This window comes from Sinohyriopsis cumingii, chromosome 11 (genome assembly GCF_028554795.1).
Source record: "Sinohyriopsis cumingii isolate HCF-2022 chromosome 11, ASM2855479v2, whole genome shotgun sequence".
Taxonomy (NCBI): Eukaryota; Metazoa; Mollusca; class Bivalvia; order Unionida; family Unionidae; genus Sinohyriopsis; species Sinohyriopsis cumingii.
In genome coordinates this window covers 14557742-14573359 of record NC_142971.1, presented here as the reverse complement: position 1 = coordinate 14573359, position 15618 = coordinate 14557742, and the positions used below count along the sequence as shown (strand labels likewise).

Below are 15618 nucleotides of genomic sequence, written 5' to 3'. Positions count from 1 at the left end.
TGGTCATGGATCAAATTTAAAACCCCTCTGTGTACCATCATGTGACCCAGATATAGTCATAGATCAAATTTACAGTGTACCACAGCCCATCATATAATCTGGGCATGGTCATAGATCAAATTTACAGTGTACCACAGTCCATCATATAACCTGGGTATGGTCATGGATCAAGTTTACAGTGTACCACAGTCCATCATATAACCTGGGCATGGTCATGGATCAAATTTACAGTGTACCACAGTCCATCATATAAATGGGGCATGGTCATGGATCAAATTTACAGTGTACCACAGTCCATCATATAACCTAGGCATGGTCATGGATCAAGTTTACAGTGTACCACAGTCCATCATATAATCTGGGCATGGTCATGAATCAAGTTTACAGTGTACCACAGTCCATCATATAACCTGGTTACGATCAGGGATCCAATTTACAGTGTACCACAGTCCATCATATAACCTGGGCATGGTCATGGATCAAGTTTACAGTGTACCACAGTCCATCATATAACCTGTTACGATCAGGGATCCAATTTACAGTGTACCACAGTCCATCATATAACCTGGGTATGGTCATGGATCAAATTTACAGTGTACCACAGTCCATCATATAACCTGGGTATGATCAGGGATCCAATTTACAGTGTACCACAGTCCATCATAGAACCTTGGTATTGTCATGGATCAAATGTATAGGGCTTATTTGGTGCTATTTAATTACATTAGATTTCAGTTCTTTTCTGATGATAGCCAATAATTAGAGCTATTAACAAAGGGTGCATTGCAAAGGGTCCCACTCAACTACAATTTGCTTAGCAGGGACTTAATTTGAGGAAACTGTGTAAAGAAACTAACGTTTGGTGAATGAGCTATCATGGAAAGATAGCTCTTTAAAATGATGACATATTATGCCAGAAATTTTTGTCATTCAAGGTCTCATCAATATGATGATGCAAGATATATTTGGTTGAAATAGAAACAATCCTGAGTGAAGTGTTGCTACATAAATCAGGGCATGGCAATCAGGGGCTATAACTCTTCTAAATCAAAATGTGGAAATGCTGGAAATCAGACTCATCACAAATCTGGTTGAAATCTAACAAACTTTGGTAAAGAAATGCTGAAAAAAAAAAAAACTCAGAAGAATGAGAGATCAGGGGACATAACTTTTATAAATGTCCTGGAATACTGGAAACTGAATCCACTCAATTTTACATCAATATATAGCTCAATTCCAAATTTGTTTGAAAGCCAACAACTTTGGTCCAGTTATGCTGTATATACTAAAATTATTAGGACATGCAATTAGTGGACATAACTCATGTAAATGGTTTCCTGGGCAGCTGAGACTCAAACTTATTAAAGTTCTCATCAGTATAAAGCCACTTATTAAATTTGGTTGACATTAAATAAAGTTTGGTAAAGTTAAACTGCAGAAACCAAAGCATGGAGGGCAGGCAACTAGGAGACATAACTCTTGTAAATAATGTTCTGGAACACTGGAGACCAAACTCATTCAAGGTGTCAACAATATACTAATACTACTACTAGTAGTACTAGTACTACTACAACTACTAATGCTAATAATAATAATAATAATACAAGAAGAAAAAGAAGAAGAAGAATGAAGTTATTATGTTATAAAAGATAACCCAATTAAATTACAATCAGGTCTCCCTTGGTGTCCTTTGTTAAGTACAAATATTTACCGCCTGAAGACTGGATAAAACTATGTACAAGGGTATACAAATTTAAATATTGTAGAAAAGACTTTTTAAAAAAATACGTGGAGGAAGATCTAGTGGATATACAAGTCACATGTTCTCATCATGTACTGGCAGTCATAAATAGCATGTATAGGGGTTTAATGGCTCATCAGCACAATCATGGCTATATAATACTAAGTTTAGGCATCATAAAAAAAATAACCCCAAAATTAAAGGGAAAAAAGGTAAAATCTATAAATTAGAAAGACATATTTAAAAAAACAAATAAACCACACACTTTTAATTAGTCATGTACTTAAGGTTAGTTGTTGTTGTTCTAGGGTTTAATGCCATTTTTCAGCACAAGACAGGCTATACATGGCGGCCAGTATAACAGGTGGAGGAAGAACCCTGAAAAACCCAGGGAAGAACCACTGACCCACGAGAAGCTACTGGCAGGCTTTCCCACGTACCCACGTTAGCCGAGCCTTGGACTCGAACCCACGCAGACAGAGGTGAGATGGCAGTGATCTGGAAAGGTGAGCGCTTTAGACCACTTGGCCACTCGGGGCCCCTCTTAAGGTTAGTTACCTTTATAACATACAGGAGGGCATAGTGGGCTAATTTTGCATTCCTAAGCCCACAGTGAGGTTTGTTAATATAAAGGTGCAAACCAAATCTGGTTGAATGGTTGAAATCCAATAAGCACTTGTAAAGTTATGCTGCAGTCAAACAAAAGTTAGGATAACAGACAATCAGGGGGCATAACTCATGTAAATTAAGTCATTGAATGCTGCATATTGAACTCATTTAAGATATCTTCAATATAAAGCTGTATGCCAAAACTGATTATAATCCAACTGAAATTCAACTTTCGCAAGTAACGTTATGCTAAAAACCAAAGTTAGAATGATGGGCAATTAGGGGACATAACCCCTGTAAATCATGTCATGGAAAACACAGATGGATGGACAACCAGATGGATGAATAGGACAGAAAGACTGAGATTACTATGGTGGTGCTCTACAGTTTCATATTTTGCATACGGTTAGAATTTTAAAGAGAAAGAATTTTCCCAGCTTTCCTCGCTGGTTATACTGGCTATTTAAAAAAGACCTTATATATCTTAGGTATAGTTCAAAGAATCTTTAATCCCCTTTATTTTGGTGCATGATTGATGGGTTTAATATGGGTTGTAGAGAATACAGCTTGGCTTGACTCAAGATGTGCACCTTTCAAAAAAGTGCTAGTTCCACTTGGTCATTTTCACTTCTTGAACTTCAGAGGTAAATTGTATAAAAAAAGAGCCAATAACTTTTTTTACATTTTATATATTTGGTAATTCATTCATTGCACTTTCAGAAGCTGGTATTGCCTAGTCTGGCATAATTCATTTTCCCTATTTTAATAGCTGCTACGGATAGTGTACTTTAGACTAATTTAGGCTGATTTTTTAGCACAAGGGAGCAGTCATTTTAGTTAGCAGTGTGCTTAGATCATGTACAATTGCCAAAAGTACAATATCCAAAGAAATTTCATCCACATTACATTAATGTAGCATATAGGTATGCCAAAATTCTCTCCACTGTGCATGTTTTAAATGCAAACAACTTCACCTTACATACGTCACTCTCTCAAAAGTACATAATAACTGGTGAGCGCCCCCTACTGTACTTCAACGACTTCGCTAAACAGGTCCTAGCAATGGCATTTCAAATGAATTTAATATTTTCTGTGGTCCTGTATACGACATACCCCAATATTATTATACTCTATTTACCTTATTATTAGGTGGACCCACTTGGAACATTGCACACTTTTAGGGCTCCTATCAGCAATGTTTTAATGAAAGATAACTAAGTTTTATAGAATCTATAAAGGATGGAACCTTCTGGCAGAAAATTTTAATTGTGAAAATGTCCAGCAAACTCATATTTATTTCCTGCCATTCATGTATCCATGCATCAAGATCAACTTTGCCATTCATGTATCCATGCATCAAGATCAACTTTGCCATTCATGTGTCCATGCATCAAGATCAACTCTGCCATTCATGTATCCATGCATAAAGATCAACTTTGCCATTCATGTGTCCATGCATCAAGATCAACTTTGGAAACAAAGACAAACTGATTTTAATTTCATGAAATCAAGAACACTTTTGTGGAATACTCTTACAGAAATGAGAGATTAACAGAATCTATCATATGCAATGATGTGAGATAGGAAAATCCCTCCCAAGGTCCAGACTAAATTCCTGAACTCCTTCCCACAAATTGTGACCCTTTGGATGGATTTCCATACCCCACACAAAGAAATGTGATGCATTATCTACTGTTGATTGCTGTGTAAAAACTGCTAGCATTCAAAAACTGGTGGTGCCATATGTACTTTCATAGAAGTTGGATTCAACTGCAAACTACACAGACCCAGATCTGCCATCGCATAATGCACTGGCACATCTGAATCTAAGCAGTTTGTTAGGAATAATCAGTTAAAAAAACAACACAGGTTCTTATCTGTCAATGCATTAGGCTCCAGCAGATCAGGGTCTATGCTATCTGCACTTTGATCTGACTTGTATGAGAGTATTATACAGTGGATATCAGTATGAATGTAGTCATACCAATATAGGACATTATCAGTATGAATGTAATCTTACCAATATAGTACATTATCAGTGTCAATGTATTCGTACCAATGTAGTACATTATCAGTGTGGATGTAGTCATACCAATGTAGTACATTATCAGTGTGGATGTAGTCATACCAATATAGGACATTATCAGTATGAATGTAGTCTTACCAATATAGTACATTATCAGTGTCGATGTATTCGTACCAATGTAGTACATTATCAGTGTGGATGTAGTCATACCAATATAGGACATTATCAGTATGAATGTAGTCTTACCAATATAGTACATTATCAGTGTGGATGTAGTCATACCAATGTAGTACATTATCAGTGTGGATGTAGTCATACCAATATAGGACATTATCAGTGTGGATGTAGTCATACCAATATAGTACATTATCAGAGTGGATGTAGTTATACCAATATAGGACATTATCAGTGTGGATGTAGTCATACCAATATAGGACATTATCAGTGTGGATGTAGTTATACCAATATAGGACATTATCAGTGTGGATGTAGTCATACAAATATAGTACATTATCAGTGTGGATGTAGTCATACCAATGTAGTACATTATCGGTGTGGATGTAGTTATACCAATATAGGACATTATCAGTGTGGATGTAGTCATGCCAATATTGTACATTATCAGTGTGTATGCAGTCATACCAATATAGTACATTATCAGTGTGGATGTAGTCATACAAATACAGTACATTATCGGTGTCAATGTAGTCATACAAATACAGTACATTATCGGTGTCAATGTAGTCATACAAATACAGTATATTATCGGTGTCAATGTAGTCATACAAATATAGTACATTATCGGTGTCAATGTAGTCATACAAATATAGTACATTATCGGTGTCAATGTAGTCATACAAATATAGTACATTATCAGTGTGGATGTAGTCATACAAATATAGTACATTATCGGTGTCAATGTAGTCATACAAATATAGTACATTATCGGTGTCAATGTAGTCATACAAATATAGTACCTTATCAGTGTGGATGTAGTCATACAAATATAGTACATTATCGGTGTCAATGTAGTCATACAAATATAGTACATTATCGGTGTCAATGTAGTCATACAAATATAGTACATTATCAGTGTGGATGTAGTCATACAAATATAGTACATTATCGGTGTCAATGTAGTCATACAAATATAGTACATTATCGGTGTCAATGTAGTCATACCAATATAGGACATTATCAGTGTGGATGTAGTCATACCAATATAGTACATTATCAGAGTGGATGTAGTTATACCAATATAGGACATTATCAGTGTGGATGTAGTCATACCAATATAGGACATTATCAGTGTGGATGTAGTTATACCAATATAGGACATTATCAGTGTGGATGTAGTCATACCAATATAGGACATTATCAGTGTGGATGTAGTCATACCAATGTAGTACATTATCGGTGTGGATGTAGTTATACCAATATAGGACATTATCAGTGTGGATGTAGTCATGCCAATATTGTACATTATCAGTGTGTATGCAGTCATACCAATATAGTACATTATCAGTGTGGATGTAGTCATACAAATACAGTACATTATCGGTGTCAATGTAGTCATACAAATATAGTACATTATCGGTGTCAATGTAGTCATACAAATATAGTACATTATCGGTGTCAATGTAGTCATACAAATATAGTACATTATCAGTGTGGATGTAGTCATACAAATATAGTACATTATCGGTGTCAATGTAGTCATACAAATATAGTACATTATCGGTGTCAATGTAGTCATACAAATATAGTACATTATCAGTGTGGATGTAGTCATACAAATATAGTACATTATCGGTGTCAATGTAGTCATACAAATATAGTACATTATCGGTGTCAATGTAGTCATACAAATATAGTACATTATCGGTGTCAATGTAGTCATACAAATATAGTACATTATCAGTGTGGATGTAGTCATACAAATATAGTACATTATTGGTGTCAATGTAGTCATACAAATACAGTACATTATCGGTGTCAATGTAGTCATACAAATATAGTACATTATCAGTGTGGATGTAGTCATACAAATATAGTACATTATCGGTGTCAATGTAGTCATACAAATATAGTACACATGAAAACCTGGGTCTACTTGCTGAAGCATTGCTGTAAACCTTGATGGATTGGGACCAACTTGAAAATTGTGAGCAAGTATGTGAGAAAATTGAATTAGCATCATAATGTGACATCCCAAGTACTGACTCAGTCCATGAAAGTAATAAGGAAATATAAGCAAATAAAATTTCCATTACATTGGCCCTCAAAACCAAGATCCATATATCAAGTGAGTATGTCACATAATTAATTGTTTTTATTTTATAATAAGCATTCCAAGTATGAAGTGAGCATAAAGTGTAGACCACCAAACAATTATGGCTCAAGAGTTGTATTAAAACCTGAATTTTAAAATTGAAATTACCAGAAATTTCAGTTGTTAACAATGTCATGAAGTTCAGAGTGCATTCATGTGGAATTCTTTTCTCTCACATGACATTCTTGCTTGGGCAACCTCTCTTACATGCACGAAAAGAAAAATAAGAACTGTCTCCAGGGAGAGGGAAAGTTACACTTGTGAGGGCTTTCACTCACAAACATGGAGCATTATTGATTTTGTCCTTTCACAAGAAAATTATGTTCCTCAGAGTGAAGGGTATTATCCTCTTTAATTGCTATTGCAGCTGCACAGTTATGCGTCTTCCTGTATTAAAGTGTCACGTCCTCTATCACCATATGTATCCTCTTTAAAGACTCTTTTCTTCCTGTTACTGTACATTTTTACAGTGCAGCTTTATTTCTCCTATGATAAGACCCAGGGCCTGCCTGTTAATAGTATGAAAAGTGAGGGGGAGGGGCTTATCACTGGATGAAGATTATTTTAAGAAAAGATTTCCAAAAATTTAATACAATGGGGTGATGGGCTTCTTGTCAACATGGGCTTATCATGAGAGAATTACTTGGTCCTTTCATAACCACTATAATATAACAGATCTAAAATTGCCTATTTTCTTTAACAATAAGTTCTCATAACTTATCCTAGGCACTCTGATATGTTGAGACGTGGAGGAAACTGTAGAATAATAATCACTAGTTGATCCTCTTAGTACAAGAGAGTTAGACTAACCTTTGGTACAATGTATCATTGAACAACTTCTCATGCATGTGTACAGAGCAATGTGAATTGCATTGTTTTAACTGGTATAGGTATAACACGCTTAATCAAAAGTATGACGTATAGTGAAAATATGTATAGTGAAGCATAATAATCAAGATATTAGTATGGGGATGTGCGCACATAGGCAAATAAATAATTAAAAACTTCAACAATGTTTAACAAAAACACAGCTAATTTTTATATATTTAACTGCAAATGAAAACATACAGTTTATAAATAAAGTAACTGTTGATAATATTTTTAAAGGAATCATGTGAAAATATTTTTTTTAAACATTATACAGACTTAGCACATGCAGTACTGTACATAATAATAGAGTTCAATCATGGAGATGCACTCTGAATGCGATCTATGCAGGGAAAAAAGACCAGGATGATGCTGTTTGGCAGCAGTTAGCAGCACTGTGGAGATTCTGGGTCGAGTAATGCACATCTCTTGTGGCTGGCCAGACATGGGCATGAGCAACAATGTAAAAATGAATCATAGAGGACTTATAGCAAAAAAAATGTCTGCCTTACAATGAAGTATGTGATACATCTGGTTCTATTAATGAATACGGTCATGGGACCCATGACTGGTATAACAAGAACTGTGTTATAGTGAAGGGCCTTATAGTGAGGGTGTCGTGTATATGAAAACTTAGTCTAAACAGTAATGTTTTTCAATTACAAAGCTGCAATTTCTTTGTTTTCCAAGGAAACATTACAACCAGCATTTACTTTAGTTTTGAACATGTGGCATGTTCAGGACCATCATAAATGTTGGAATGATATGATTGTCTGCTAGGCGTACAAGTTTTGGCTTGCTTTTTTGTTGTTGTTTAAAACCAATTTTCACTACATGATTGGCTAAACATTGAGGCCAGTATATCTGGTGGAAGAATAATCCAAGAAGAACAACTGACCCAAAGGAAGCTACTGGCAAGCTTTCTCATATACATACACTGGTTAAACAGAGACTCGAACTCAAGTAGACAGAGGTGAGATGTGTGAGTGATCTGTAAAGGTGAGTGCCGTAGATCACTGGCCATATCGATCTGCTACAAGTTTTTTTAATGAGCTGTACTAAATTGTTCTCATAGTAAAATTGTACCATATTTAACCCATAATAAGTCCTTGACTGATCATGAATTGATTCTTCAGCTTATAATTTTTGAGCAATTCTTTATTTAAGAAAGCCCCTTTTGATGATATGTACCCAACCCACTTTTTCTGAATATTTACAATCAAGGCCTTGTGGATTCATCATGAGAAAAGTATTCAACAAATTAATAGTTATGGGGAAAAGCACACACACCCCCACCCCCCGCAATGTAGTAGAGTCCCCTAACACTTACCAGAGGAGAAATATAGTACTCTGCAGCTTTTTAAAGAGAAATTGTATTCTTGAGATTAGGCCGTGCACTTGATCAATTGTTGGAGTAACTAAGTTTGATAACTTCTCAAGTAAATGACTTGGACTACAACCAAAAGTTTGATTACTGTATATCATTGTTTCACCTTAGTGAAATCTTGTAAAATTGCAAAAACTAAAATCAAGCTTCTCTAAACCAGCCCCTCTGTAATCCATTTTTCTCTACAAATTGACTACATACTGTAGTCACAATAAGGCTATTCTAATTCTAATCACACCTGTTTATACTAGCCACCTCTATAATGAGGGCATATATTTTTTGTCCCAACAGTCTGGTTTAAGGAAGTTCTATTATATTTAATTAAAACAAATCAGAGCAAATTATCAAGAACAACTGTCTCTGGTGGCCAAGTGGTCTAAAGCTCTTGCCGTTACCGATTGTTGCCATCTTACTTGTGTCTGCATGTGCTCTAGTCTTGGGCTTGGCCAATGTGGACAGTGAAAGAGACAGCCAGTAATTTCTCATGGGTTGGGTTCTTCCTCCACCAGTTATACTGGCTGATAGTACAGCCTATCATGTACTGAAAAATGGTGTAAAACCCAAACAACAACAACAACAACAACAACAACAGCTTTGGAGATAACTGATCTTAAAGTTTTGAGTTAATTTGTGGTTTCAGACTTTAAAGTTGTATAAACTAAAGACCTGGCTTAATATCTGAAAATGGTTATTCAAACAATTTTTAACATTTTTTAATGTGCCTTGAAGAAGCAAAATGCATGATCTATTCAGATCAACATCATCCAACAGACATTATTTACCTTTCTTGAAACTGTATCTAAACCTGGTTTACTTTAATTATGATCAAAGTTTTTAGTCATTAAAAGATTCTCTGATCTGCAAATATTTCATCTGAGAAGACAGAATATAAAAAAAAATAGTCTGCTTAAATAGCATTTGGAATTCCTCTGATATTAAGGTTATTAATAATGGTAATTTGAATCTTACTTTGATTGTACACCCTTGCCATTGCAACCCACACAAATGAAGCAATATAATAGTTTGAGATGGACAAAATTATCTTAGGTAAATTATATTCATGACATGAAAGTAAGCAAAGAACCAAAATATACAATGACTCAAAATTTTATGTCGTCAAATTCATCTTTGGAGATGGAAATTTACTGAATTTCAAATTATGAAACAAATCTTGTTCTAAGACAAAAAAGGGCAATAATGCCATCTCAATTCGCAAAAATTGTCAATAAATGCAATCAGCTTATCTATTGGTGTAATCATCGTGAATCTTGCATGCCCTCTTGCATATTACAATCTGTCCATGCAGGATTTATCTTCCAAACCTACTGACTTGATAAAAATTGCTTACATGAATGTTCGCATCCAACATCAAAATTTTTCACAATATTTTGCACTAATTTTCCCATTTTAACTTTTATCTTTCTGCTGAAGTGTCAGAGTCACAGTCGTATTTAAAACAGAAATTCATACAACAGCGTTGATAGAACTAGTATATGATTTAAATGAAAATATCAACCCTGAATAGAAAATGACTTTGCAACAATGTCACTTAATCCTATGTAAGGGTGCAAATTTCTGCCAATCTATAATGAGCACATTAATTTAGGCAACAGTACAATTAATTAGATTTATGGGGACAGGTGCATGTCAAATTGTTATACTGCAATGATTTTTAATGTCTGTGTCATGAGAGGAAGTGATTTTTAATTAAGCCTTCACTTATTAAACAGTCAGACAGACTGGAAGAAAAAGGTTAACTTTGATCTTTGTATTGAAAATGTCAGAGTTGAGATTGTCCAGAATCAGTTATTTGGAAATCTAGAAGTCAGGCTGACTGCAATTTTGATGCCTAGTCATAAAAGGCAGTAGATATACTTAATCCTGATTGGTTACGCTAAATAAGGGGCATGTTTCCCACATAAAAATTCTTGGTTTTAATATGCCCCATCGCAAAATTAAGTCAGTCTATGTTTTCCTGCAAGAGGAAAAAATATAGGAGATGCTGAGATTAAATTTAGAAGAAATTCTCTCGTGTAACATTTATCCAAGGTACCGGCTGTCTGGAAGTCGATGGACACAATTCTGGTGGTAGAAGCAAGCAAAGCTTGAAAGCAAAAGGTATCTGCATGAATCTCATGTAATTCGTTGATACCAATATAATGACTTGCTTGAATTTATTTGCTTATATTTGCATGATTTTATTTGTTTAAATCTATAGCTCAATTTTCTTGATATGAGTATAACTGTGAGTTCATCTATCTGAATTTGTACAATGATCTTCTTTATATAAGTTTGACGAATTGTTTGAATTTGTTGTCTTGATTGTTATAGGAATTAGGTATTCTAAGAATTTCATGCATTATTTAGTTGATATGAGTTACTAGAATCCGTGTGAATTCTCCAATCTTAGATGATTTCATGTATGATAAAGACTTGAGTGTGTATTGACTGGAATTAATGTTGTTAAGCCATCAAGTGAGATTTCATGTATGCTGAAGACCTGAATGTGTGTATTCGCTGAAAATAATGTAGTTAAGCCATGTAATGAATTTCATTTATTCATTTGTGCAACTGAGACGAGAACGGAACTGTTACGTCTCATGTGATGTTAATGTGAGTCAGTGATGAAATAGCCATTAGGAAGTATATTAATCTTATGAAACTAGGTTTGTTTATGGTCTGCCATGTTTGGCTTGACTGGATAGCCTTTGGTATCTGTTTGAATTCCAATAGGACGATATCTAACTTAACGAGAGGGGAGTAATGATCTATTCCCAGTAGGATATCTGACATAAGATTTAGGTTGCTTCTCTGTTTATTTTGAACGGAAAATAACTCCACTGACATATCCATGTACCTACTTATCCAAGTATCTATGTATCTATCCATCTACCCATGCAAAGTTTGAGGGCCAAAAGAGGTGAGACAATAGAGAGTTTGGAGAAGAAAAAAGCGAAAGGACCAAGAAGAACAGCCACAGTGAAGCTTGAGTGAACCAGAAATAATCAGGTTATGAAGTTGTACAAGGCAATGACTTCGATTGTTCACTTGATTCTATGATGACCCAATTCTATTGTTTAAAACACATCGGCTATTTATATTTGTATATTTGTGTTTGAAACTCGGTGACTGATTTATTTCAAAAGATTAGTGTATTTTCCTGATGTAATGTATTGTCACAGTTGTTTATGTAACTGATTAAACTGTTGTATTTCATGTATGGGGGCTCATGTCATTCTGTTCTATATATCTGCTGAGATCTCTATTTATTCCATCTATAAGTTTCACACTTTAAATTAATATTTACTTGATCCGGGCAACAACATCGAGGGCGATCACCCTCTAGAATGATAACCAAATAAAGAGGACACCTTGTAAGAAGGTACAATCCGCCAATCAACCCCACCAACACCTCCAGCCCCATACCCTACATCATGGGCATGCAAAATACGCTGAGCTTTTCTGTAGTGGCATTCTTTTCGCCAGTCATAACCAGAGGTCTGCATGTCTGATGAATACAGAGACAATGAGACAAGGAAGCATTTTCAAAAGGCTTCTTCTTCAGCCCATGTACAAGCCATCCACAGAGTTTAGTCCAAGTCTGTGATGAAGAACTCAAGTTATTGTGTAGAATTCAGGTACAATGACCTTGACCTTTTTAATAATCCAAATACAACCCACCCACTGTATTTGTTAAATCTAGCTGGCTGGTGTACAACAAATGTTATTGCGCAGAAACAAAATAGGTAAGAGACAGACAGACAGCTGTCATAACATTTTATGCTTTGTCTTTAGGCAGGCATATAACAAGTGTTTGTGGATGATGAGAATGATTAACGTTATCCATATCTAAATTTTCTGTCACTGAGATTTTACAAATTAAACAATGACTACAACCAGTACAAGATAACACAAGTTTTGCCGAACACGGTAGGTAATGTACTACTTATATAACAGGGATTTATTTCTTTGCAAGGCGTCCGTACCTGCAACAGGTGTAGACCAAAACCTGCAGCTGCATCATTAGCTGACAGATAAGGATCTGTCTACGTAAGCTTTTAAGCAAACAGTCAAGAACTTACCTGAAGAACAGAATTCTCAGGTGCAGCTATAATATCTACTGCATTAGTCAGGTCACCAATGGTCAAAAGGTCAGCCTGATCCAATATCTTGTCAATCAACTGAGAGCAAACCTGAAGAAGAAAAAAACGAATAAAACTATAGGCATTTTGAAATATATACTTTTTCCACACACTTGCCCCAGTATGGTGACCCAAGCACAGAAATGAACCCAACATTAATGGGTGAATGGACATGGGTAACCCTATATGCCATTCCACATTTGTGGCTGGGCACAGAAATCATCATCATTTAAATTATAGACGTTTTTGCTCTTACGGGCATGTACATCTGAAGGGCACAGAAAGCTGTGACCTGTCCTATAATAGTTGTGCCTCTGGGCTATGGAACACGATGTGGTTCAAGGACAGCCACTGTTACCTTGTACTTATTATATCTTGTCAAGTACAGTATGTTGGTAGGTAGTCAACATAATAAACAGATAAATTAATAATTCAAGGTCAGTCAAATGAAGAGAAAGAATTTTACATCCTAGGTGATATAAATAGAGACCTTCTCAATGATCAAATAAAAATGAATTGGATGGATTTTATTGCTTCGTTAGATATGGAGCAACTAGTAAATGAACCCACCAGAGTAACATCTACCTCTAAAACACTAATAGATCATGTTCATACCAATACAAAAGAAAATATTTTGGAAGTAATGGTTCCAAAGATTGGTATAAGTGACCACTTTGCAATTTTCTAACAGGTAAAGTTAATGGCAAATAATAAAAAAATAATATCCATAAATCCATTACTTAAAGATCTTTTCAAAACTTTGATACTGTTAAATTCCTGGAATATCTGAAACAGATTTCATGGAATACAGTCCAAATCTTTGAAGATATTGATGATGTTTTAAATGCTTGGACAGATCTGTTCATCAGTATAGTGAATAAACATGCCAGTTTAAAAACAGACAGGTTGAAGAAAGACCATCAGCCAGGCTGGATCTCCCAAAATGTTTAGAAGTAATAAAACAAATAGACCAACTAAAATCAGTAGGAAATCAAGCTGAATATAGAGTCTGGAGGAATAAAGTTAATAAAATGATACATCAAGCCAAACAAGCTCATTACAAAAAAGTGCTGGCTGAAAACCAAAATAACCCAGAAGCTATATGGAAAGTGTTTACAGAATTTGGTGCAGGGAAATGTAAGAATAAAACTAAAATGAAATTTTATCCCTCAATCATGAGGGTATTTATATAGATAATCCAACTAACATCTCAAATATTTTTAATTACTTTTTCTTTCAAATTGCTGAAAAACTTAAAGAAACCAGAACTTCATCTGATCATCTGGAACTCAAACATTTTTTTGCTAAAAAACTACCAAACAATAAAAAGTCTGAAATTCCTGAAATGAATCCAGAATATGTGTTGAAATATGTTTTAAAAAATGGATGATTGTAAATCTGTAGGTCATGATATGATTGAACCAAGGCTACTAAAGGTAGCTGCACCTGCAATTGTAGAGAGTATAGCTTTCATTTGCAATGAAAGTATTAAGTCTAATAAATTTCCACAAACATGGAAAACTTCCAAGGTTACACCACTGGATAAAGCAGGAACAAAAAATGGTGCAAATAACTAAAGACCCATCTCTATCCTTCCTGGTCTCTCCAAATTACTAGAAAAGCATGTACATGATTCTTTCCTCAACTATTTGAACACTTATAATCTTATTCATGATAATCAGTCTGGCTTTTGACAGAATCACTTCTGTGAAACTGCACTTGTATCTTTGATTGATAAATGGCTGAAAGCATTAGATCAAGGAGAAATGGTAGGCACTATTATGGATGATTCTCATAAAGTTTTTGATCTTGTAGACCATGATATTTTGCTTGAAAAACTAAAAATCTATCAATGCAGTGAAAACTCCCTAAACTGGTTTAATTCTTACTAAACCAATAGAGTGCAAAAAGCATCTTTAAATGGTCAACTTTCTCAAAGTAAAAATATTTATTATGGAGTACCACAGGGCTCTATCATGGGACCTCTGTTATTCATTCTATTAATAATGACTTACCTCTTAAGATTGGAACTTCAGTTTCTTCCACTGACCTTTATGCAGATCATACTACACTGTCTGAGATGGGTAAAACCAAAACAGTACTTGAAAATAACTTACAAGATGCTCTCAACAGACTTCAAGTATGGTGCAAGGAAAACAAAAAACGAAAATCCTACTAGATACAATGCAACAAAAACGAGCAACTCTAGATAGCAATATACTCCAGGTTCTATTTGAGAGCCTTAATATGACCTCTAATGAAAAAACTCTTGGTTTATTCATAGATAACACTCTTACTTAGTCTACTCACATTAAATGTTTCAAAAAAGCTTAATTCTTATCTTTGGATACTGAGGAAAATCAAAATGTACATTCCTCTTCAGTACAGTGTCATATTTTATAAAAGTTATATTTAGCCATATCTGGACTATTGTAATGTAATTTGGGGTAATACCTCTAACTCAAACATATCACTTTTAAGACTCTAAAAGAGGGCCTGACATTTAATTCTAGA

At 34.8% G+C, this 15618-nt stretch overlaps 1 protein-coding gene across 1 annotated transcript in view; it reads right to left on the bottom strand.

Moving 5' to 3' along the window:
- LOC149787640 (protein fuzzy homolog) overlaps positions 1-15618 on the bottom strand; it is a 210418-nt gene that overhangs the window by 80724 nt on the left and 114076 nt on the right. The window contains exon 4 of the mRNA XM_089973821.1: positions 13045-13155. Coding sequence (XP_089829947.1) covers positions 13045-13155 — 111 coding nt within the window. The remainder of the gene's footprint in view (positions 1-13044; positions 13156-15618) is intronic.